The 23,491-nt window shown below is 44.3% G+C and overlaps 2 protein-coding genes across 4 annotated transcripts in view; one reads left to right on the top strand and one right to left on the bottom strand.

The window, feature by feature from the left end:
- Positions 1 to 17,088, bottom strand: part of ANKDD1A (ankyrin repeat and death domain containing 1A) — a 63,201-nt gene extending 46,113 nt beyond the window's left edge. Inside the window, exons 1-3 of one of the 3 annotated variants that reach the window (XM_069985428.1) lie at positions 16,696 to 17,088; positions 2,465 to 2,568; positions 1,163 to 1,261 (exon numbers count right to left, since the gene is read on the bottom strand). In XM_069985428.1, coding sequence (XP_069841529.1) covers positions 1,163 to 1,261; positions 2,465 to 2,568; positions 16,696 to 16,729 — 237 coding nt within the window. In that variant the 5' untranslated portion in view covers positions 16,730 to 17,088. Of the gene's footprint in view, positions 1 to 1,162; positions 1,262 to 2,460; positions 2,569 to 16,695 lie in introns of those variants that run through there. The other 2 variants (XM_069985430.1, XM_069985431.1) reach the window with 2 other exon arrangements.
- Positions 16,438 to 23,491, top strand: part of PCSK6 (proprotein convertase subtilisin/kexin type 6) — a 319,024-nt gene continuing 311,970 nt past the window's right edge. The window contains exon 1 of the mRNA XM_069985423.1: positions 16,438 to 16,821. The gene's annotated coding sequence lies outside the window, so the exon portion shown is untranslated. The remainder of the gene's footprint in view (positions 16,822 to 23,491) is intronic.

Below are 23,491 nucleotides of genomic sequence, written 5' to 3'. Positions count from 1 at the left end.
AGTAGACATCAGTAGCGAGAAAAGCTCTAGTGGAGGGAGAATGGCGTACAGTCTATACTGTGCCATAACCATCTACCATCTGTCTACAATCTGTTCATGTTCATTTAGGAATGTAGTCAGTGACTTCATTGGATGTACAATACTCATGCATTAATTGTAATATACTTATTTTGCATTTTTTTCTTTATTAAATTTTTATTGTGAAAACAGAGTGGGTGGACAATAAGGAATAAATCTGATTACACAACACAATCTAAAATGTATAAAGTTTGGTTACAGTATCTTAGGCGTCATGAAACAGTGAAATCATAGTGTATGAAGGGAGTGTCCACCAAACAGAAATAAGCGGAACATCAATCGTAACACATAATACAGAACCAGAAACAAACAGAAGACTGTTATCTGTATATCTCAATCTGCTATCCAAGAAGGCGATGTTCGGATAGCACAAGAATAAATTTACCTTTTATTAAGTCCAAAGAAGGACTGCTAATGATGAAAGAAAGACAGAGTGGGGAGTATAAGAGGGTGAGGCCAACCAAGCGCCCAAATCGGGGACTGACGCGAAAGTTCAACCAAATCCTCCAGTGTGGTTGAATTTGTCATTGCGATTGGCATCTTCCGCCACCATCTCCTCCATTCGCATAAGGTAATTAACCTCAGTTACCCACTCTGCTAGGGAGGGAGCTGTGGGGGACTTCCAATGTCGGGGAAGTACCACTCTGGCAGCGGTAAGAAAGTGCCTGAGGAGGCCCCTCTTAACCGAAGAGATGGAGCCAGGAATCATGGAGAGGACTTATTTTGCATTTTTTCTTAAAATTCCTTTTTTTTTTTTGTTGCTTACTTTAAGATGTACAGGTTCCCATCTCAGCATCTCAGCAGGACGAGGATAGCATGTTGATTGGTGGAGTGCTAAGACCACCACTGATTCCAAGGACAAGGAAAAAACTAAGGTCTTATAGACAATGAACAGAAAGCAGGCCTCGCATGCATGACGCAATCATTTATCCCTGGAGAAACTTCACCTCCATTCTACAGAGTGGTAGGCCTCCATCTATTGCCATGTTATCCCCTAACCTGTGCATTGTTGATAACCTGCTAAGAGGGGAATTTCTTTTCCACTTGCAACACAAATGAAATGTAAACCAGACCAGATACATACACAGTCTTCCTCGTCCACAGGGACATCATGCTCCAAGAGCAGCTTGACTGCTTGTTCGTGTCCAGCACCTGCTGCCCAGTGTAGGGCTGTCCTGTCTACCTGAAACACAAGTTAAGAAAATTGAGACCATGAAAAAGTGTCTGCGAGACCTTAATATAGAAGGCTCCAAGAAGCAGGTATCAAAGTGAAGTAACTCTGAACCAATCGTGCACCAATTTGGTGCTTGTGTTGTCCTGATCCCTCCAACAAGGATACAGAATTTAACATTAGATGCCTTCTAGTTTTCCTTTATCCTTGGGTTAAAGAACAACTTTTATGCAACAAGATGAATGGATTGCCAAGTGCTTGATCCCTCCTATTCATAGGTAGGTTATTGCAATTGTCTGCCACACATTTAAGGTGTTTTCCCATCTAAGGCTGGGGCTACATGATGACTTTGGTCATGCAACAGCAAGTTTTTTTTTTTTTTACATTTGTCATTTTTTTACATTTTACAACTTGACTACTAAAAAATAACCATGTTGCTCAGAAATCACAAACAAGTCATATGCAATTTACATTGGGGTTTATGGAAGTAAAGTCTTGTGCGACGTGAGACAAAATATTCATCAAGGATGCTTTGTTGCAGCCGCTGCGGTTGAGCTATTCCACAATGTGACACCATTCACTAACCTTAGATGCGACATGAGCGATTTTGCATCACACAACTAAAGTTGCAATGAATTCCTAGCCTTAAAGCGACTCTGTAACCACTTTGTGACCCCCCCCTACAACTACTTATACCTTCTTGAAGCTGATGTGAAGTCCTTTCAGCTGCTATGTTTATTAACGCTGGTTGTGCTTTCCTGAGGCCGAAAATCATACTTTAGTTGAGCTGTAGCCATGTCTAAGAGGCGTGGCCCAGAGCGATCGTGCCCTAGGCCAACACTGCCTGTGTGGTGATGGTCTCTGTCTCCCCCGCCACCCGTTTCGCCCTCTGTCCGCCTGCACAGTGTTAGATGTAAGTGTGCATGTGCGGCCTCCTGACCCCCCATTCCGCGCTGCCTCTGTGCCGGCCGCTGCCGGAATCAGCTTGTCCTCTTCTTTGGACATGAGCCGTTGCACGCCTATCCCGCGCAGACGCAATGATGCATCAGGATAGTCAGAGAAGGCCGGTCATGTCACTGCGCCTGCAGAGGATCAGCGCGCAACGGCACATGTCCAAAGAAGAGGACAAGCTGATTCCGGCAGCAGGCTGCACTATGGTATGCAGGGAGTGATGCCTATACCCTGACAGTAATGTGGAAGGGACACGGTACCTACACTGTTCTTGGCTCTGACATCCACCCCTTTTTTCATCAGCTGCACCATCTTCTCAATGTTGTTTGTCTTGGCCGCAATGTGAAACTCTTGCTCAGAGTGAAGCACTGAAAAAAAAAGTGGCAAGAGGTTAAAATGGAATAAGAAGCAAACAAAGTTGTTGTTTTTTTGTTTTTTTTTTAGCTTTCAATTGATGGCCTATCCTCAGTGATAGACAGTGGGTAAAGCTGGGAGCTGACAGCTCCATACATTGTGTAATGGCTCAGCTAACATAAAAATAAATAGAAGCAGAGCTGCAGTAACTTAGCACAGCCACTAAAAAATACATGGAGCTGTTTTCTTCCTGATCTGCTCACTGTATGTGTGGACCCTGCAACTCTGCTGAAGTAAAGGGGAAATCATCTAAAGCATAATGCACATCACACAACATCACTGCTTGCTTACCTCAATCTATCTAGTTTTGTCACCACCAGATTTACTAAGGACAATACCACACATTGATAAATCTTTTGGTTTGGGAAACTAAAACGATGTATAGGGTTCTAGAAAACCAGACAGATAATCTAATGGAAGTGGTCACAAGTACAATTTTTTAATTGCAATTGGTGAAAACAAAGCAAGGAATGGATTTAAAAATAGGAGAAATCTCAGTCTTCCCTTTATAACCTGTTCTCTGTTTATAGTCTGTTCCTGGCTTTGGCTTCAATGACTGTATTGGAAAATCTGTCTGTATTGGAAAAACACACCCTTAGTAAATCAGCCCCTATATATCTATATCTACCAGCAAGACCACTGCTTTAAGAGGAGAATGCTGGTTGGTAACCTAGGCAATAGGGGCATTGAGTGTCAAGGCACTGTGACAAGTAGTAAGCATTGAGGAAAAGAAAGGCTTTAGCTGTCTTCTGCTTCCCGGACAACCCCTTTAAAGGGGTTATCCAGCACTAAAAAAAACATGTCTAGTTTCTTCCAGAGACAGCCCCACTCTTGTCTCCAGCTTAGGCAGGGTTTTGCTGCTCAGTTCCATTGAAGTGAATGGGGCTTAATTGGAAACCACACCTGAACTGGAGACAAGAGTCGTGTTTAGAGATGAGTGAACCGGGTTCGGGTTCGAGTCGATCTATCTCGAGTATTTGATTGGCGGGGGCTGCTGAACTTGGATACAGCTCTAAGGTTGTCAGGAAAACATGGATACAGCCAATGACTATATCCATGTTTTCCACATAGCCTTAGGGCTTTATCCAAGTTCAGCAGCCACCGCTAATCAAATGCCGAAATTTCGGGTTCGGATCGACTTAAGCATGCTCCAGGTTTGCTCATCTCTAGTCGTGTTGTCTCCAAAAGAAAGTGGCCATGTTTTTGTAGCAATGGATAACACCTTTAAAGTCAACAGGGTCCGTCAGGTGCTGCTGTTATCTCTCATGTAATGAATCTGCCACATGTTTTTAGTTGTTTTGCTCCCATGACTGAGCAGAACAATGATATGAACATAGCCTCAATAACCCAACCATCCAGAAGGGGTATCATTAGCTCTCTTAGCTGTAAAATTGAAAATGACAATATTTGTTAACATTTCCCATGTACAAACATACACACAACCTAGGCGCGCAGTGCCTGCCAGCATTCATTGGTTTTCTGATGATAGACAGGATGCCTTGTCTCCTCGCAGGCTAAACACATAAAAGGAATCTTTACAATTAGCTCTGAGTTGTCTCATTACTGACAAGCCTTACAAGCCCCATAGCGATGATTTTTATGCCTATAAACCTACGATGAAATATTGGATTCATTCGCTCACAGCATTTTACAACTTCAGCCAACTATAAATTGTGACTGTAAAAGCAAAGACTTAAAATACTGGATCAATATGGGGTTGCTATGGAAGGTTTACATCCATCTTACTTTTTATTCTTTTATACTCTGCTTTATATTCTGATCTTCTGACAATGAATACATAATGGTAAGTGTCAGTGTCTGGTGTCAGCTCATATCAGTACCACGCCCTGCTGGGATCAGAGACGCTCTTCCTCTTGTAGTGGCACAGTAGCCAGTGACATAAATAAGAGCTGACGGCCTGCCATTGTGTGTAAGGGCTTGAGGGGATGCAGGGAAAAAATAAATAAAAATAGGTATGTCTCTCCATTGTCAGTGTATACCTCACTCTTCCGCACTGCACAATGTCATGCCTCTCTTAAAAGGCTACCTTAAGGACATTGCTGCACTGAGCATTTTCTATGGGAGCTTCTGGAGAGAGCCCAGTACAGTGTTTGGCTACTACAGGGCATGAATAGAGTGGCAAAGTGCCTCGTCCTGACACTTAATTCCAACGGAAGACTTAAGTCCCTATCCTCGAAATAGTGGGAAACCTCCTGCAATCGGTTTATGCCCTATCTTAAGGATAGCTTGTAATCATGGGACAACCCCTATAAATGTACAATATTACGTATGTGTCAAGTCAAAATACAACTGTATTTTAAAGGAAACTTATAAACATCTTTGGAACGGCTAACATTGTTCTATAACTATATTAACATAAGGAGCTTGGAGAGCCATGTCTAGATCTTACAGTGCATGTGCCTCAGTGTGGATTACCAGTGCCTGCCGCTTAAAGCCTTGACTGTCATTCAAGCTGGAGGGAGAAGAGAAGGACGCCGGGAGAGGCAGTGCAGCCTGGGCTCTCATATCACACCTCACTCACCCTTCAGACAGGTGATCATTGACGCTACACACATAAACTATAAAGGCACTGTTCTTATTGTACCATTTCCGTTAATATAGCTATGCATTGTGTTGGGAGTTGCATAGCTGTTTCCAAGGTTAAAGTTTCCTTTTAATATGTTTTCCTTTTAGAAGAAAAGAAGAAGAAAGTTCTCAGGAGGACACTGAAAGAAGTGGTGATACTGGATAAAAGTTCCCATACACCTTTCTCAATAGACGTCAAATAAATTTTTGTTTGTCTGACAGCCTCCTCTATTATTCACCACACACACATGAATGTAGGGCTTGGCCACAAGTTTATGTGTTTTGAATGGGGCTGGAAGATCAGCAGCTGCCAGTCAGCTCTGGAGGCAACTTATCCCGCAAACAAATAGACCAGCCAGTTAAAATCCATCACATCCAATCCTTTTCTCCTCTGACACATTGGGGTAAAATTATTAGTGCATTTATGTTGCCCTTGTGGCATCTGTATAGTCTGGAGAAAAAAAGAGGAGGCATGATTGAAACCTCTAAATGTGTTAAAGCGACTCTGTACCCCCCCCCCCTTCCCCCCCCCCCCCCCCCAAAAAAAAAACAAACAAAAAAAAAAAACAACATCTTGTGCCCTCAGATAGCTGCTTTTATTCATCCAAGATCTGTTCTGGGGTTCATTCGGCAGGAGGTGCTACTTTTAAACTTGCAGCCCTGTGTCACATTGGCATGGCCTAGAGTGTCTGTGCCCTAGGCCTGTGATGGCCATCCGTCCTTTCCCCCTCCTCATCATTAGGAATGTCCCTGGGCAGGATTTTTCCCATTCATCACTTTTTTGAACACTGGAAATGAGCCTTAACGATCCAGCCCATGTGCAGTGTTCAGACAAGTGATGAATAGGAGAAATCCCCAGGACAGATCTTGGATTAAAAGCAGCTAACTGACGGTACAAGCGGTTTAGAGGGGGCAGATTATGGGTACAGGGTAGCTTTAAGTGTCACTGTCGTTACAAAAACTTTTGACATGTCATATAGACATGTCAAAAGTTTTTATCAGTCTGGGTCTGAGTGTTCAGAACCATACTGATCGGGAGAATGAGTCGGGAGAGGACAGTGCTGCAGCTAGAAAAAAAGATTCGAGCTCCATGGAGCTCCATTCTAAGTCTGAATCTTTTCTTCTAACTCAAAGGGGTGAGTGGATGCGCTGTATTGAGTCTTCTCATGGCTTGTTCTCCCGATCAATACAGGTTTGAACACTCAGACCCAGACCAATCGAAACTTTTGACATGTCTCTGACATTTAAAAAGTTTTTTATACCACCTGTGACACTTTAAAGTGTCACTGTCGTGAATTTTTTTTTTGCAGAAATCAATAGTCCAGGCAATTTTAAGAAACTTTGTAATTGGGTTTATTATCCAAAAAATGCATTTTTATCATGAAAAAGCAGTTTGAAGCTCTCCCCCCTGTCTTCATTGTTCTCCTATGGAGAGAGCTAAAGAAAAGACCAAAACAGGACAACAAAGAGTTAATCTACAAATCCCTCACGGGATATCTCCTGTGACAGTCACCAGTGACCTGTCTGAGCTCAGATTACAGCTGTCACCCAGCTCTGTGCCTGTAATCCTCTGTTATCTGCTTTCTGCTGCCGGCTAACTCCCTCCTTCCTCCTCCCCCCTCCCCTCTCCCTAGAGCAGACAGGGTACGTCTCCTGCAACAAGTCACAATTTTCAGATTTTTCAGAGTGGATGAAAAAGAGGAAGGAGGGGGGGACCTGGGAAAAGGCTTTTTACATGCAGATAATGGCAGATTTGGCTAATAAACCCAATTACAAAGTTTCTTAAAATCGCCTGGACTATTGATTTCTGCAAAAAAAAAAAAAAAATACGACAGTGACTCTTTAAGGATTAACATATATGGATTGTGGACAGGGGTTTAAAAAATGCACAAAATACAACACATTTATCAAAGTTTTTTCTTAAACTTTCTTACTTCTACAACAGGTTTGTCCTGGGTGAGACTGGCATGCCTTGATTAAAGAGGACCTACAGTAGAGTCAACCCCCAGAAAATGAGACTTTTTCTGTCATAGCCTAGGGTAACCTGATTACACACCTATTAAAGTTTCTTAATATGTCATTTATTCCCAAAGATATGTGGGTTGTCTGACAATTCAGTTACTACTCAAATGGGCATGAACTGAATTTTTATTAAGGGGGTGAATATCAGGCATTGGGAGGGATTATACAGTCAGGGGGTGACCATGTAATCACGCCCATCACCTGATATTCACTCCCATACAAACTATGATCCACTTATCATGGGTAAGGCAGGCAGTACTCAGGATGCATACACCTTCTCCAGGCAGAGGGATTCAAATCCCAGTCGTTTGGGCTCATGCGAACGTGAACTTTCAGAAAGTTCACTCGTCTCTATTCCTTTTAGCTGTGTAAAATGGGAAAAATAAATAGTCACCAATTTTCATAAGTATTAAGTCAAAAATATTTAGAAGTGGCTCTTTTACCATCTGAATGATGAGATCTAGCAGGACGATGTGAAAAGCTGAGGTCAGAATGATTCCATGGCATTTGTAGGAATGACATTAAGGCTGCCTTGAAATCTCAAAAAAAAAGATTTGTCAAGAAAAACGCAGACCCAGAACAAGCAAGCAGTCAAAAAAAACATGTCAGACAGGTAAAATAATAATGCATACAGATGGAGATGCCCTCTGTGGACCTCCAAACCACTATGATATTTTATACACAAGAACCCTTGAGTAATGAGAAGGGGTAGAACACCCTCCACCCACTAACTTCAAGACAAAAGATAGAAAACAAATAGAGAAGTGGCCCCAATGACAAACCCTGGCAAAGAAAGACCAGAAAAGAGGAAAACACAGAAAAAGAGAAAGAACAATAAAATAAAAGGAAAAAAAAGCATGGGGGGGGGGGGGTGTAGGGGTGTAGCAGTTAGCAGCGCTGTAAAGTAGAGACTAACACCAGTTTTAGTGCTACACAAAGAAGTTGGCTCACCAAGTTAACATTCAGGGGACGTCTCAAGTATGGTGGTGTATGCCTCTGTTTCCCGAAAGCTAACCAGGTACCAGTGAAACTGAAATTCGAATCATGAAGGGAGGAGGTCAAGTCCTCCATTCTCATAAGCTTGTCCACTTTGGAGTATCTTGTATCCAGCCTCCTGAAAGCGAGAGTTCACAGAGCTCTTGGGGGCCGAGAACGTAATGTGTGCCCGTTGAGCTGGGGTCAGGGTCAAGTTGATATAATCCGAGCACTTAGGATACTTTTACACCAAGCAATTTTTCGACGACTAACTATTAACGATAAACTATTGTCATGAATGGTCCTGTGCCGAACTCTGTGCGCCCCTTGGCTCGCGCTGCGCGCCTGAGATGGCGCTGATTTCAGTGTTTTTGTATGTTTGTGCGGTGTCCTGGGCCTTGTCTGAACACTGGCCTATTTCCTTCTGTGATTGTTCAGCCACACCCGCTTTGCCTGAGATACTCCTGGCCACTCCGGAGTTAACTCTGATGCTGGTTGGCTTGTCTGGTCAGATTGCTCTTGCCCCAGGTGTTCTGAGGAGATTAGGGGTCTGGTCCAATCGCCTCCTGCACTGGACCTCTGGTCTCCTATAAAGTGTCTGCCAGCCTGCCTCTCACTGCCGGATATTGAGCTTGTCTCTGCCTGGTTCTGTTTCTCTTGCTCTGTTTATGCTGACTCTTCTGCTTTGTATTTCTGACCATCCCTGCTAGCTGCCTGCCCTGACCATATTGCCTGTTTATTGACCTTGCCTTTTGGATTGTGATTTTGTACTTTTCTGCCCGATTGTTGTGACCCGGATTGTCGACTATTCTTTATTGTGTTTTGTCTGTCTGTCTTGTCTTTTTGTCCCACCAAGCCAGTACAGGGACCGCCGCCCAGTTGCTGCCCTAGGGTTTAGCCTAGGGGGGCAAGTAGGTAAGGCCCTATTCCACCAACAGATCTGACAACAGATTATCTGCCAAAGATTTGAAGCCAAACCCAGGAACAGACTATAAACAGAGAACAGGTCATAAAGGAAAGACTGGATTTCTCCTCTTTTCAAATCCACTCCTGGGTTTGGCTTCAAATCTTTGGCAGATAATCTGTCGTCAGATCTGTTGGTGTAATAGGGCCAGTAGAGTCAGTGGGCGGGGCTGAGCTTAGGATGCATTGTCTGTGTCCGCCATTTTGTCTCTCTTAGTGACTAGTTCCGACAACTATCTTAAAAGATCGCTAAGGCAAACAACCCGAAATCGTTCGCCCAATTACATGGAACGATGATCGTTATTTATGATCGTTCTTGTGGTCGTTCAGTCGTCGGTATTGCGTACATTTCAGCTGCAAATTCTTATTCCACTGAACAATGAGCGAACAATGTGCGAACGATCAAACGATAAAAATAGGTCCGGATACTATTAAACGATCAATGATTTCTCGTTGGTCGTTTAATCGTTGCCTGCTATTACATGAAACAATTATCGTTCAAATCCAAACGATTTAACGATTTTTCGAACGATAATCGCTCCGTGTAATACCAGCCTTAAGCAGGATGGGGGGCAGGTCACGCCCAGATGGAGACATCAAGTCAGCATAAATCAATGACAGGGAATCCCATTACAAAGGCATTCAAAGTATGTCTTAGAGCAGTCATGTCAAACTCTGGCCCGCGGGCCAAATCTGGCCCGCAGTGCCATTATTTTTGGCCCGCTGAGCTTTCCCATTGCTATATTAAATCTGGCCCAGGGGAGGGCTGGCTACTATATAGGAGACTACTTTAGGGACTGTCTTCTATATAAGAGACTATTAGGGAGGGCTGACTACTTTATAAGACACTATTGGGGAGGGCTGGCTACTATATAAGAGACTATTTGGAGGGGGGCTACTATATAAGAGACTATTTGCAGGGCTGGCTGCTATATAAGAGACTATTTTAGGGACTGACTACTATATAAGACACTATTGGGGAGGGCTGGCTACTATATAAGACACTATTTGGAGGGCTGGCTACTATATAAGAGACTATTGGGAGGGCTGGCTACTATTTTGGGCACTATTGAAAGGGTTGGCTACTATATAAGACACTATTGGAAGGGCTGGCTACTATGTGCGGCTCTAAAAGTAGGCCTGGCTAGTATATGGGGCACTATTGGGGGGGCTACTACATGGGGCACGATTATGGGATTACCTACTGCTTGAGGAATATAATGGGTAACTACCATGTGGGGACATTTATTTCAGGATAGGCAGTGCCAGGAACGCTGAACGCTGCTCTGACAGTGCCAGAAACGCTGCATGCACTCTTCATTAAATATCATGGTTGGCCCGCGCCTTTCTGCAATTTTTTTATTTTGGCCCTCTGTGTATTTGAATTTGACACCCCTGTCTTAGAGGCTGTGAATTGAGCTGAGGGCGGAAGCGACTGCAGGAAATGAGTAAGCTGAGTGATCCTCCAAGTGCCCAGTGAAATTGGATCCACCCATATCTCCATCTCTGCAGTCGTCTTCCAGGTAGAATTTGTAAGAAAGTGCATGGCCCTATATTTCTTGGCTCGGACACATCGGAACATCTCGAGACACTGGGCAAAAGCGTGGGACCAATAGATACGTGCGAGTTAAGTTCTAAGAGCATCTTTTTGGGGAGCCAGGCTATGCAAATCAGGGGGATGCTAGAGAAGGATTGTTCAATTGCCACCTATTGCTTAAAAGAAGTATGGTGTGGTATGGCGTATTTTTTGGCATTTTTCTCACCTTTTGTGGCCCAGCAGCTAGGTCATGTGATGGCAGAGGAAAAAAAGTTTAGCAAACAAAAATGCCTCCACCACAAAAAAGATCATTTACACATAAAGTAAAAAATGCCAGAAAAAAATACAAATGTGTTTTAAAAAAAAAAAGCCATGTGCCGCATGAGCATTTTTTTTTTTTTGGCCAGGAAAATGACAGACAAAAAGTGTATGTAAGGGCACCCTTATACAAGTAAAGAACACAAGACTGTCCATCCAGTCCTACTACCAGACAGGAGCATATATAGCCTGTAAAGGACACTCCATGGACTCTATTTGGACATCTCTTCCCACTTTGGTATCTATTATTGGTACAATCAGTAGCAATATTAAAATGATTGACCTGTGTAAAAGCAGCGGATGATCAGAAATAGTGTCATCCCTGATTAAAATTGACTTTTCTTCCATCTAAAACAGTAACAATAATTTCTAGGTTGTTAACTGTTTTGTGTCAGACATCTAATGAAAAAAACCTGTCAGCGAATAAAATTGTTACTAAATAGCTGTGTACTTACACAGATGACCATCTGGAGATGTATCCTCAGCCAACATTTTAGTTTTGTGAATTCTTTGCACTTTTCTTATTTATCAATCACTTCCTGACCCATTTACTGACATCATAATCACCTGATGCAAGTTACCTGATCATTCTTCTCTAGGCTATTTGTACAGAATGGAAACCAGAGATGATGGAAAGAGATAAATATAATATTTCTATATGCATGAGGAACAAGGAAATGTAGCGGGAGTCTGTGCCCTGATGAGAGCAGCCTGCTGGCAGCTACATTTAGCCTCCCCCTACCTGCTTGTCATATGACATCATCTATTGTTCCACTAATGGTGTTTAAATACACCAGCGGCTATTTCCAGGCCTAACAAGCTGACAGTTTCCATAGTGAAGTCATACTAAACATGACATGTCATAGTTCCAACTTTGTACTGAGTAGTATACTACTACCACTACAAAAGCAAAGCAGTGGTGAATGTAGAATGTAAAGGCAGAAATCTCAGCATTTATAATTCTTATAATTCTAGAAAGGCAAAAGCCATAGGATCATGCATATTGTATGAAAATACAATCTAGTTTTACACAGAACTCACTGTCACAGCTATCACTATAATATGCGGGGGGAGCATACACAAATGTATGTGTAAAATTCATCAAATTGCACTTAATTTGACATATTGCACACATAAAGAGGACATATAGCCAAGCCACAATATGGGAGGTTACTATCATTAGGGTAACTCTTTACAGTTTCTTGTTACACCCTTGTTTCTTCTGTCTGACAGTAAGTCAGATCATAGTGACTGTATTGGTACTGCTGACGGTGATGGTGTGATTACACAGTCAGAGGGAGTGAATGTTTTACGCTGAGGGGACTGTATGCCTAATACATACCCCCGACTGTATAATCACACACCCATCACCTGACTTTAACCATATCTCAAGGTAGCCATGTTGTCCATGCACAACCATACCTTTCAGTGCAAAATGGTGCAAGCCTTTAATAAATTTGGCACACCACATATGCAGCCTTTATGTACCTATATGTGATCCAATGTATAAAAAGGTCCTCCTGCAAACCCTATATACCAAACCCCAAAAAAGTGGAATAAATCCACCAAAAAACAAATGCAGGACCAGATGTAAAGAAATATATGTTTTTTCTTTTATTCACATATAAAGCACTGGGCATTGGGCATAAATCTAAACAATGTTATGCAAAATGGTGTGCAAAACAAATACAAAACCAATATCCTATACATATAAACTTGTTAGGGCCACGGCGGCGTCCCGTGCTCCGGACCGCCGCCGCACCCTCTCTCCTACATCTGCAGCAGCCGGTGTCCATAGGCAGGGACCCGGCGCTGCTGTTGCTTCGGCCCTGGGGGGCGCCTCACCTCACCGCGCTCCTGTCCGTCGCTGTGCCGGCCGGCGCGCGCGTCCCCGACTCCTCGGGCGCGCGCGCCGGCTGTCTCAGATTTAAAGGGGCAGTGCGCTCCTAATTGGTCCACATGTCAATCACTCCCCTATAAGTTCCAGCTCTGCCCCCTTCCAGGTGTTGGAGCCTCTACATGCTTTCCATAGCGTTTGGCCCAGCTCCCTGTTGTTCCTGATTCCTGTCCGCTACCTGGTCCCTAGTCCTTGTTCCTGATTCTTGTCCGCTACCTGGTCCCTAGTCCTTGTTCCTGGTTCCTGCTCCTCTGTTACACTATTGCTCCTGTGTTCAGCCTGTCACCTGCGTTTACGCCTACAGACCTCTGCCAGCACCTTCTCCAGCCTACTGCTCCTGCAACGCCTCGCCTGCCGTCACTAGCAACCAAGCCAGGGGTAGCGACCTGGGGGTCGCCTGCCGCAGCAAGTCCATCCCGCCTTGCGGCGGGCTCTGGTGAAAACCAGCGGCCCCTTAGACTCCGCTCCCTGGCGAGGTTAGTGCCATCGCTGGTGACGGTCCAGTGGATCCACTACTCCAGGCGTTACAAAACTACCCATAAAGATTGTCCTTAGTGCAGTGACCACCATACCACTCACCCGACGGGCGTTTAGCGTATTAGCTTTATCGACCACATATGCAGCCTTAAAGCAAATGTACTATCAGGTAAATTCGCTTTAATATGACCCATGTATAGAATGGCAGCGGCGCAGGAAAGCCGGTGCCGTGGTCCGTCTTTTTAAACCGCGGCCCGATTCCCGTGTATGGCGATGTTCTATCCACGGGTGTCGGGCCGGGGCTGAAGCACTGGAGGCAGGCCAGCCCGCCCCCAGTTGGAGGAAATCCCCTCCCCTCAATGATGTGGCTCTATTAGAACCAATGGAGCCACGTCATAGAGGTGAGGGGGTTTCCTCCCACTATGGGCGGGCTGGCCCGCCTCCAGTGCTTCAGCCCCGTCCCGAAACCCTTGGATAGAACAGCGCTGTACAGGGAACTAGGCCACAGTTCAAAAAACAGACCGACTTCCCCGCACTGGTGCTGTTCCATACATGGGTCATATTAAAGCAAATGTACCTGATGGTACATTTGCTTTTAATAGGGTTATTACTGTATTCCCTAACATTTCTCCTCACCCCCCTACTACTGCGTCCACCTTCCTAAGCAGTCAGTGTAGGAAGTTATGTACACATTATCTTGGCCAAGTACATCAGTGTTGCGGAGTGATTCCTTTCATGCCTCTCATGAGTGATATCTGCATGCTTGTGTGTTAGCGTCCTCTACAACTCATCAAATTGAGGCTATGTTCACACAAAGTACTTCTGTCAGTCTTTTTTCAACCAAAACCAGGGGTGGGTTTAAAAACACAGAATTTATGCACATTTTCCCATTATAATTTTGCCCTGTCAGTTCCACTCCTGGTTTTGGTTGCAAAAAAGACTGATAGAAATACTATGTGTAAACATAGCCGGAAAGTTGAGTGAACAGAGGAGACCCTGTAATGGAGCTGTCAATGTATTACAGCTAGGGTAAAATGAGGTTTGAACCCTATATGGGACATATATAATGAGGAGGATCATGCGGTGCAGTAATGCAAACCACATATGGAAGTCAGAAGTTATGTAAAAAGAAGCCCGCACCTTCACTGTGCCAGAAATAAAGAAAATAATGTATGTTACTGGAGCCAGCAAATTATCCAAATGGAGACAAAAAAAATATATATGTATGTATATATATTGTGGCAATATCAAGCTTCTGTCATAGTAGTAATCAATACAGTCTTAGCTGGGTTCACACAACGTATATTTCAGTCAGTATTGTGGTCCTCATATTGCAACCAAAACCAGGAGAGGATTAAAAACACAGAAAGGCTCTGTTCACACAATGTTGAAATTGAGTGGATGGCCGCCATTTAATGGCAAATATTTGCTGTTATTTTAAAACAACGGCTGTTATATAGAAATAATGGCCGTTATTTACTCTTATATGGCGGCCATCCACTCAATTTCAACATTGTGTGGACAGAGCCTTTCTGTGTTTTTAATCCAATCCTGGTTTTGGTTGCAATATGAGGACCACAATACTGACTGAAATATACGTAGTGTGAACCCAGCCTCAAACAATGTATATAATCCTATAAACCAAGCGGAGACCTTATGTGTAATATGTCACTACTAAAGCTTTGAGCAGTGAGTTTGACACCTGTGTTCTAGAATGAAGCAGCAGTGACAGTGTGTACAGCTGCTCCTTTCACTGTCTATAGGACTGCTGTAGATAGCCAAGTGCTGTACTCAGCTATTTTTGTCAGTCCCATAGACAGTGAATAAAGTAGCAGTGCACATGTATGTCTGCTCCATTCTGACAGTAGACTCAGGAACCCATCTTTTGAGATGCAGTGGATGGACCCCCAGTTACATAGTTAATAAGGTTGAAAAACGACAGGAGTCCATGAAGTTCAACCTACAGAAACAATGCTGTGCTAACCCAGAGGCAGATAACAATTGCCCCATAAGGGTACAAACACACACACCGTATACGCAGCAGATCTGCAGCAGATTTGATGGTGAAGACTTGATGGTGTGTTCAGTTATTTAGATCTAATCTGCTGCGAATCTGCTGCGTATCTGCTGCGTTTCGCAGCAGTACATACGCTGCGTATACGGTGTGTGTGTTTGTACCCTAAGGGTGTGTTTCCGTGCGGAGAAGTTGAGCGGCGGAATCTGTGAGAACTTCTCCGCGCGGATTCCTCAGTGTGAACACACCCTCACAGGGAGCAAATTCCTTCCCGACTCCAATCTGGCAATCAGAATAAATCCCTAGATCAGTGTCCTATCACAGCAAATCTAATGTCCAGAACTAGTAAGGTTATATTTTTCAAGAAAAGCATCCAGGCCTCCCAGTAATCATACACTTATCCCCAGTCCTGTGGAAAAGGAATGATCATGATTTCTTTTACACAATCTATAATGCAGAAAGCATAGGTGTTAAAGAAAACACAGAAGACATCACACATGTGTCATCTACTGTAACAGTAAAAGGTGTGAGTACATTTTCCATATTCCCATTAATTGGCACAGCTTGTGGAGGCTGCACTGTCTGCATTGCTTTGCTGTCTGTGACCTTATCCTATGCAGTGTTAGGTAGCTGGATGTCATCTCACACACACACACATATATATATATATATATATATATATATATATATATATATATACACATATACACACACACACATTCACCTACATCTGCCATGTATCTATACACTCTATTGGCAAATCTAAAACTACATATCAGCTATGGCAGTGTATGTATATATATATATATATATATATATATATATATATATATATATATATATATATATATATATATATAAACATTGCCATAGCTGATAGAAGCTCCCCTTCTGAGGAGATTTGGCCTCCTGATAACCACCGACCAATCAGATGCCGGCTCTTATGCCAGTGACAGTCTGGCGGAGGAAAGCTGCATCCTGATTGGTGGCTATGGATAACCGCACTCCTCAGAGCGTCTGCTCGCCCCCCGGACTGGTATGAGCCCCTGACAGCCATCCCTGCGCTATCCTCACCCGGCTCTGCCCTTCCTTCCTGACATTGTCTCCAGGAATAGTTGGAACATGACGGGCTATGGCAGCTAACGATGGAGAACTCGGTGCCAGCCCCGGGTCAGCAGGCAGTGATAGCGCTGTGAGCTCAGGTGCCCGGTATGGCGGCACTAGTGATGCCAGGATACCACCCTACTCCCCGCATCCATGCCCGCCCGGCAGTAGCAGCAGCGCTCACTTACAGATCTCATCATCGCACAGCAGGGCACTCTCCATTCCAGAGCCGCGTCAGCTCAGCCTCATCACGCCGGGCACCCCTGCCAGCCCTTCCCCGGGCAGCCTGCGCCCTCCACAGGGGAGATGGACAGGTCAGTGCGCAGTAGCTGCCGGCCGGTGACGTCATGGGAGGGGCGATAGAGAGGAGGGCAGAAAGGGCGGAGCGTCGTGTATCAGCCTCCTCCTGTGTGCGGAGCTGCAGTGCCAGCTGCTTAGTACTAGTGTAGCAGTAGTAGTGTACAGCGCCCCCCAGCGGGCAGTGTGTATATTGCCCTGGGCTTTGCTAGGTTTCTTTGCCAGGACAGTTGTCTCCGCGTCTTCTCTGTTGGAGTCGGTTCCTCCTCACAGCCGCCTCTCTTGTCAGGAGAAGAGCGTAGCCTGCTCTCATACGGTACAATAGCATTGTGACTAGTTATCCGTCTCCTCAGCTTAGCCGCTCCGCGATACCGGCACAGCACGACGCTACCGACGGTATAAGTATCCTATTGGCTAGCAGCCTCTGACGTCATAGGCGTCTAGCCAATCGCAGAAGCGCGGGAAGTAATCCTCCTATGTGTTCTGAGATGACCCCAGCTCCCTCATGGCTCAGGTGTGTATAGGAGCCATTACAGCTGTGTTCTCCTGTGAGGTAATGGTCACACGTGTATAATACCACCAGATACTTGGCTCTTTCCAACAAGAAATTTAGGAGAAAAGTCAAGGCCGCATATCCCTGTGTTATTTTGACCTACTGCTGCTCAACTACATTTACACAACTAATGCTACGTTTACACGGAGCGATAATTCGCCCAATCGATCGTTTAACGATTTTGAAGCAACGATTTGGTTTTTATATCAGCGTTTAGACAAATCTTTACAAAAATCTTTTGTAAATTCGGAAGAAAAATCGTTATTGCGATCGTTTAAGCCCATCTTTTACATAGGGTAACTCAATGAAACACTGTTTACACGAAGCGACCTGCGAATTTTTAGCGAAAGACGATTTAAGAACATGTTTTAAAGATCAGAATGAACGATTTCTCCCTCGTCGTTTGATCGTTTTTTTTCCCTCTCTTCGTGGTCATATGCTCCCTTAACCCTTTCAGGATCAGGCCTGAAATGGCTTTAAGGACCAAGGCAAATTTTATGAATATGACATGTGTCACTTTATTCATTAAAGTGTCACTGTCGTGAATTTTTTTTTTGCAGAAATCAATAGTCCAGGCGATTTTAAGAAACTTTGTAATTGGGTTTATTATCCGAAAAATGCATTTTTATCATGAAAAAGCAGTTTGAAGCTCTCCCCCCTGTCTTCATTGTTCTCCTATTGAGAGAGCTAAATAAAAGACCAAAACAGGACAACAAAGAGTTAATCTACAAATCCCTCACAGGATATCTCTTGTGACAGTCACCAGTGACCTGTCTGAGCTCGGATTACAGCTGTCACCCAGCTCTGTGCCTGTAATCCTCTGTTATCTGCTTTCTGCTGCCGGCTAACTCCCTCCTTCCTCCTCCCCCCTCCCCTCTCCCTAGAACAGACAGGGTACGTCTCCTGCAACAAGTCACAATTTTCAGATTTTTTGGAGTGGATGAAAAGAGGAAGGAGGGGGGGACCTGGGAAAAGGCTTTTTACATGCAGATAATGGCAGATTTGGCTAATAAACCCAATTACAAAGTTTCTTAAAATCGCCTGGACTATTGATTTCTGCAAAAAAAAAAAAAAATATGACAGTGACTCTTTAACCCCTTCAAGACCAAGCCTATTTGCACCTAAAAGACCAGGCTCATTTTTCAAAATCTGACCTGTCTGAGCTTATAGCTCAGTGATGCTTTAACGTATGCTAGCGATTCTGAGATTGTTTTTTCGTCACATATGGCACTTTATATTAGTGGCAAAATTTGGTCACTACTTTGTGTGTTTTTTGTGAAAAACATCAAAATATAATGAAAAATTGAAAAAATTAGCATTTTATGAACTTTGAAATTCTCTGCTTCTAAAAAAAGAAAGTTGTATTACATAAATTAGTTACTAAGTCACATTACCGATATGTCCTCTTTATTCTGGCTTCATTTCATAAACATATTTTACTTTTTTAGGGTGTTACGGGGGTTAGAAATGTATCAGCAAATAACCACATTTTCGTGAAAGTTTCCAAAACTGATTTTTTTAGGGACCAGTTCTTATTTTAAGTTGATTTAGGAGGTTTGTATACTGGAAACCCCCATAAGTGACCCCATTTTGGAAACTAGACACCTTAAAGAATTAATCTAGGGGTATAATGAGCATTTTAACCCTACAGGGGCTGGAGGAAAGTATTCACCATTAGGCTGTAAAAAAATGAAAAATTTTAATTTTCCAATAATATATACATTTAGATTAAAGTTTCTCATTTTCAAAAGGAACATGAGAGAAAAAGCACCCCAAAATTTGTAACACATGTTCTCTTGAGTACTACGGTACCCCATATGTGGGCGTAAACCACTGCATGGGCACACAGCAGGGCTCAGAAGGGAAGGAGCGCCAATTAGCTTTTCCATTGCAGATTTTGCTGAAGAAGTTTCCGAGCGCCAGGTGCATTTGCAGTGCCCCTGTAGTGTCAGCAGAGAGAAAAAAACCCATAAGTCACCCCATTTTGGAAAGTACACCCCTCAAAGAATTCATCTTGGGGTAGGATGAGCAATTTGACCCCACAGGTGTTAGAGGAAAGTATTCAAAATTAGACAGTAAAAATGAAAAACTCAAATTTTTTCCAATAATATGTTCCTTTAGTTTGAAATTTTTCAATTTCACGAGGAAAAAGAGAAAAAAAGTACCCCAAAATTTGTAACGCAGGTTCTCATGAGTACAATGGTACCTCATATGTGAGCATAAACCACTGCATGGGCACACAGCGGGGCTCAGAAGGGAAGGAGCGCCAATTAGCTTTTTCAATGCAGATTTTGCTGAAGAAGTTTCTGAGCGCCAGGTGGGTTTGCAGAGCCCCTGTAGTGCCAGCGGGGTAAAATCTCGCCATAAGTCACCCCATTTTGGAAAGTGCACCCCTCAAAGAATTCATTTTGGGGTGTGGTGAGCATTTTGACCCCACAGGTATTAGAGGAAAGTATTCAAAAGTAGACAGTAAAAATGAAAAACTCAAATTTTCCCAATAATATGTTCGTTTAGTTTAAAATTTCTCAATTTCCCGAGGAACAAGAGAAAAAAAGTACCCCAAAATTTGTAACGCAGGTTCTCCTGAGTAAAAAGGTTCCTCATTTGTCGGTATAAACCACTGTATGGGCACACATCAGGGCTCAGAAGGGAAGAAGCGCCAATTAGCTTTTTCAATGCAGATTTTGCTGAAGAAGTTTCTGAGCGCCAGGTGGGTTTGCAGTGCCCTTGTAGTGTCAGCAGAGTAAAATCTCGCCATAAGTCACCCCATTTTGGAAAGTGCACCCCTCAAAGAATTCATCTTGGTGTGTGGTGAGCATTTTGACCCCACAGGTATTAGAGGAAAGTATTCAAAAGTAGACAGTAAAAATGAAAAACTCGAATTTTTCCAATAATATGTTCCTTTAGTTGGAAATTTCTCAATTTCACGAGGAACAGGAGAGAAAATTCACCCCAAAATCTGTAACGCAGGGTCTCCAGAGTAGAACGGTACCCTATATGTGGGCATAAACCACTGTATGGGCACACAGCCGGGCTCAGAAGGGAAGGAGCGCCAATTAGCATTTTCTCTGCAGATTTTTCTGAAGAAGTTTCTGAGCACCAGGTGCATTTGTAGTGCCCCTGTAGTGTCTACAGAATAGAATCCCCCCAAAAGTCACCCCATTTCGGAAAGTACACCCCTAAAAGAATTCATCTTGGGGTAGGATGAGCATTTTGGCCCCACAGGTATTAGAGGAAAGTATTCAAAATTGGCCAGTAAAAATGAAAAACTTGAATTTTTCCAAAAATATGTTGGTTTAGTTTGAAATTTCTAAATTTCACAAGGAACAGGATAAAAAATGTACCCCAAAATCTGTAACTCAGGTTCTCCTGAGTACAACGGTACCCCATATGTGGGCATAAACCACTGTATGGGCACACAGCAGGGCTCAGAAGGGAAGGAGCGCCAATTTGCTGGAGCAAAACCGCAGCTAGTAACAGTTATTAGAATAGCGCAATTACTAAAATACAATAAAAAAAATTAGATTACAGCTAATGTGGGGTGGTTACGGACAGTCTGGGGTGGTTCCGGGTAATCTAGAGGTGGTTACGGGCAGTCTGAGGTGGTTACGGGCAGTCTGAGGTGGTTACGGGCAGTCTGGGGTGGTTACGGGCAGTCTGGGGTGGTTTCGGGTAATCTGGGGTGGTTACGGGTAATCTGGGGTGGTTACGGATAATCTGGGGTGGATACGGTCAACATGGGGTGGTCACAGGCAACCTGCTGTGGTTAGAGGCAACCTGGTGTGGTTAGAGGCAACCTGGTGTGGTTAGAGGCAACCTGGGGTGGTTAGAGGCAACCTGGGGTGGTTATGGGCAACGTGGGGTGAATACGGACAACCTGCTGTGGTTACAGACAATCTGGTATGGTTACAGGCAACCTGCTGTGGTTACGGACAATCTGGGGTGGTTGCGGACAATCTGGGGTGGTTACAGGCAACCTGCTGTGGTTACGGATAAACTGAAGTGCTAATAGGTAATCTGAGGTGGGTACCTGTAATCTGGCGTGGTTACGGGCAATCTGGAGGGGGTCACTGGCAATTTGGGGTGGTTAGAGGCAAGGTGCAGTGTTCAGAGGCAAGGTGCAGTGGTCAGATGCAAGGTGCGGTGGTCATAAGCGATGTGCGGTGGTCATAGGCGACGTGCGGTGGTCAGAGGCAAGGTGCGGTGGTCATAGGCGACGTGCGGTGGTCAGAGGCGACGTGCGGTGGTCAGAGGCGACGTGCGGTGGTCAGAGGCGACGTGTGGTGGTCAGAGGCGACGTACGGTGGTCAGAGGCGACGTGCGGTGGTCAGAGGCGACGTGCGGTGGTCAGAGGCAACCTGCGGTGGTTGCGTGCAATCTGGGGGGTTACATGTAATCTGGCATGATTACGGGCAATCTGGGGTGGTTATGCCCAACCTGCGGTGGTTAGGGGCAACCTGGAGGGGTTACAGACAATCTAGAATTGTTACGGATAGAGTGAAGTGCTTATAGCTAATCTGGGGTGGTTACATGTAATTTGGGGTGGTTACAGGCAATCTGGGGTGATTACGGACAATCTGGAGGGGGTCACTGGCAATGTGTGGTGGTTACGGGCAACGTGCGATGGTTACGGGCAACGTGCGGTGGTTATGGGCAACGTGCGGTGGTTACGGGTAATCTGGGGGGTTACGTGCAATCTGTCGTGATTAAGGAGAACCTGGGGTGGTTACGGGCAACGTGCGGTGGTTACGGGCAACGTGCGGTGGTTACGGGCAACCTGCGGTGGTTACGGGTAATCTGGGGGGGGGTTAGGGTAAATTTGGGAGTAAACTGTAATTATTACTATAATAAAAAGTGTGTGTTTTATTTTTTTGTATGTTTGTCACTTTTTGTACTTTATACATTCATTTTCACTGTATTACTATGATTACTGTGATATTTTCTATCACAGTAATCATAGTTCAGTGACAGAGACCAAATTGGTCTCTGTCACTTTAAATTTTCAGAGCTTGGCTGGTTGTGGAGCGCATGCGCACTTCATAACCAGCCAGGACACCGAAGAGGAAGGAGCTCCGTGGATCCGGTGAGTATATGGGGAAGGGAGGGTGACTGGGGGACGGGGGTGACAGGGGGGGTGGGGGGCGACTTGGGGGGTGGGGGGACATCACTTTTTATCCCCTGTCACCAATCATTCATGGTGACAGGGGATAAAAAGTGCCTGGAGCACATGGCACAAGCGATCAGCGGTATATAGTATATACCGCTGATCGCTTGTACCGGGACCCCACAGGGGGGGTCCCGATGACTGCCCCATGCTCTCCGCTACCTCCGGTGGCGGAGAGCATGGGGCTTTCATTCATTTTTCTTTTTTGATCACTGTGAACAGACATTAGTCTGTTCACAGTGATCGCGGCGGCCATCTTGGATCCGATGGCCGCCGCGGGAGGGGGGGTTAGTGACTGGGGCACTAGGGGGCTGATCTGGGGTCTGATTTTTACTTATTTCATCTCCCCCCACCGTGGATTCACGGTGGGGGGAGATGAAATACAGCGGCGGCATCGGCCCATTAGTGACCGCCGTTTCGGCGGTCACTAAGGGGTTAATGGGGGTCAGCTGCGGAATCGCCGCTGATCCTCATTATCTCCGGTGCTGTACACAGATGAGAGCGGGATCGCTGTCCCTGCAGCGATCCCGTTCTCATCACAAAGCCCCTGTCAGTCAGGAACGTATATGTACATTCCTACTGCACGGGGCATGTGCAATAGGAACGTATATATACAGATGGCTGACGTGAAGGGGTTAATAACTTGGGAATGCTTTTACATATCCTTGTGATTCCAAGATTGTTTTTTCATTAGATATTCCACTTTATGTTAGTGGTAAATTTGAGTTTATATCTTTAGAATTTTTTGGTGAATAACTCCAAAATATTGTTAAAAATTTTAAAAAAGCGCATTTCTCTAAATTTGAAAGTCTCTGCAAATAAGGTAAATAGTAATACGTCATTTATTATTTATTAATTCATATCTATAACATGTCTACTTTATATTAACAGCATTTGGTGAACATGCTGTTACTTTTTTAAGGATATTAGAGGCCATAAATGTTTAGTAGCAATTTTCAAAATTTTCATG

This window comes from Dendropsophus ebraccatus, chromosome 1 (assembly GCF_027789765.1).
Source record: "Dendropsophus ebraccatus isolate aDenEbr1 chromosome 1, aDenEbr1.pat, whole genome shotgun sequence".
NCBI classification, from domain to species: Eukaryota; Metazoa; Chordata; class Amphibia; order Anura; family Hylidae; genus Dendropsophus; species Dendropsophus ebraccatus.
The sequence above is the reverse complement of the archived record's forward strand: the minus strand, read 5'-3'. Positions and strand labels throughout refer to the sequence as shown.